Raw genomic sequence first — 2,406 nt, forward strand, 5'->3', positions numbered from 1 at the left:
GAGAAGAACCCGTCCAGAAGACCTATACAATTTTTTTTCTTTTTGATTTTTTACCTGGATTACTGAGATGCATCGAGACATACCATATACTGAACACGGAATAATTCATTGTAAATAGAWAATCACATTAGATAATTTGCAACCAATTAACAATATATACACTTTCGACATTGTGATGAATGTTTTGCTTTATTGATATAGTAGTACACTGTACATATACAGTCACAAAGTACATAAAACAAAGTCGTATCTCGCTTTACATTGCGAATGTAGTTTTATTATTAGAAACTATTGTCAGTGGGTATCSCCAAAAAAGTGTGAGAGTGAGACCTCTTACGATATTTTGTCACACAAGTTCCACGTGTTTTGACTTTAGTGCGCATGCGCAAGACCGAGCAGTAGGAAAATCATCGAGTTATCAAAATAGGTTCAAACTGAATATTTGTCACTTCCAATCCAATCCCACCTAAAGCAAAAATAAATTCAGTTTAAAATCATAAATACAATATACCATACTAACGAATTTCTAAGATAAAATGTAAAATAGACACAGGACAATGCAGTCCTGTCTCTCTTTTTATGACTGCATATTTAGATCTGGATCAAATCCAAAAAGATTCAACTACCTGCTCTCACCTCAAAGGCAATCACATCTGGAACATTTATTGTTTGCGGTAGTAATTAATATAGTTTGATTATTTTTTAGCTAATTTACACAATGATTTTAGAATCTTATGCAAAATCTTTAAAGTTTGTAAAAGAAAACAACGCAGGTAAATTTATTTCCTTTGTGGATAGTTTAAATTTTCTCGATKAAACCCTTTTTCAAATTTAAACATTAGCTACACGATGCTGGCCCTTGTTATTTGTGTTCTTTTTCTTTTTTTTCTTTTTTTTTACTGTTAATTGTGTTATAAATCGATACTTTTGAATGTAATTGTTTATTGCAAAAATTGATACATTTTTTGTTGTGTACTGAGAACTTTTAGATAAAGATTTTTGGGGAAAAAAATTCATTTTGACGTAAAAAATGATCAAAGTAGGAAGAAACAGTACTATCATTGCGTCATTTTTTAGTCAGACGTCTGAGTTGGGATTTATAAACGTAAATCAATGTAAAGCAACGTTTGATCTCGTATTACGATTTTTAASTAGTTATTGGAGCCGTCAGTGTAACATTAGTTATTTTTAATTGTTTACAGTACTTTTCTCTGTTCAGTGAGTGCCTGCCTCACATTTTCCGGTAGGTGGCGGTATTGCATCTTGTTTTGGTTTTGTGTGCCGTCATTCAACAAGAAGAAGAAGAAGTTTGTAACTTCCTGTGAAGGAAAACAGAAACGTGACTTTCCAGAATGGACATAAACTCACCMAAAACAACTTCACAGTCGCTACTATTATGCGGCAACGGACAAGGTTTGACAGTTTTTTTCATTATATTTTTTAGTATTAGTTAAAAATAACTAACTAAACTTAGCTAAGTGAGTTGAACTGAAGAAATGAAACGAGTTAGCTGTAAAACTCATGCTTTTTCACAGCTGTCCTCACAGATGCGACTTTAAAATTCGCTCTATGAAAACAGTTTATTTTATTTAGAAACCATTTCCCCTACCTTGATTATTTTGTGCTGTCTTAATAAATCAGATCCTGAAACTCTGTAGCTTCATTTGATAAAAGTCCTTACAGCTTTGTTTTAAGGACTTCCACTCTTATTAGATGAAAAAAAAAAAAAAACCCTGGTGTGTAGAGATATAATGTTTCCACTAATGACCCTGATTAAATTGTGTTTGTTTCCTGTGCTGCCAGGTGTCTGTGAGAAGCTGCTCCTCAAACCAAAGACCACCAAAGCCTTGCAGACAGAGAGGGTCCCGAGAAGCAGCGGTGAGACTTCATGTTGTTTCACCTTGATTTAAGCTCAGGACAGATTTATAGATGTGCTGTTTGTTTCGTCTGTGCATCAGTGCTGGAGCGGCTGCAGACCTTCCTGCCTCAGATGGCTGAGGCCAACAAGAAGCTGATTCAGCAGATAGCCGAGGCTCCAGCCGGTCACTTTGATATTGAGAACGTGAAGGAAGCAGAAAAGGTCATAGAAATGGTGAGTGGAAGCACATTAAGGTTTCTGCTCTCACAGAGCCGAACTACTTCAGACTCTGGGCTTTAAATGACACACAGACAGGACTCATGCCTGCCCTCTGACATGTGAGAACATCCACAAGTTGCAGTTACGCTACARGTAATTATGCATAAGTTCACAGTTGTTACATAAAAACTATTAAATAGTTGCACATAAGTAGTAGGCCTGTCACGATAACAAATTTTGCTGGGCGATTGATTGTCTGAAAAATTATTGCGATAAGCGATAATATTGCCTGGTGACCRTTTTACAACTAATAATTATAAAAGCGTAAT

The 2,406-nt window shown here is 35.2% G+C and overlaps 1 protein-coding gene across 1 annotated transcript; it reads left to right on the plus strand.

Moving 5' to 3' along the window:
• Positions 1-1,232: 1,232 nt before the first annotated feature.
• Positions 1,233-2,092, plus strand: nopchap1 (NOP protein chaperone 1; the record flags this gene model as incomplete). Its single annotated transcript, XM_014026527.1, is given in 3 exon segments — positions 1,233-1,413; positions 1,804-1,878; positions 1,959-2,092. Coding segments are annotated over 3 exon segments (270 nt in total), but the record flags the coding sequence as incomplete, so codon positions are not given.
• Positions 2,093-2,406: the final 314 nt, after the last annotated feature.

Source organism: Austrofundulus limnaeus, unplaced genomic scaffold, assembly GCF_001266775.1.
Source record: "Austrofundulus limnaeus strain Quisiro unplaced genomic scaffold, Austrofundulus_limnaeus-1.0 Scaffold564, whole genome shotgun sequence".
Classification (NCBI taxonomy): domain Eukaryota; kingdom Metazoa; phylum Chordata; class Actinopteri; order Cyprinodontiformes; family Rivulidae; genus Austrofundulus; species Austrofundulus limnaeus.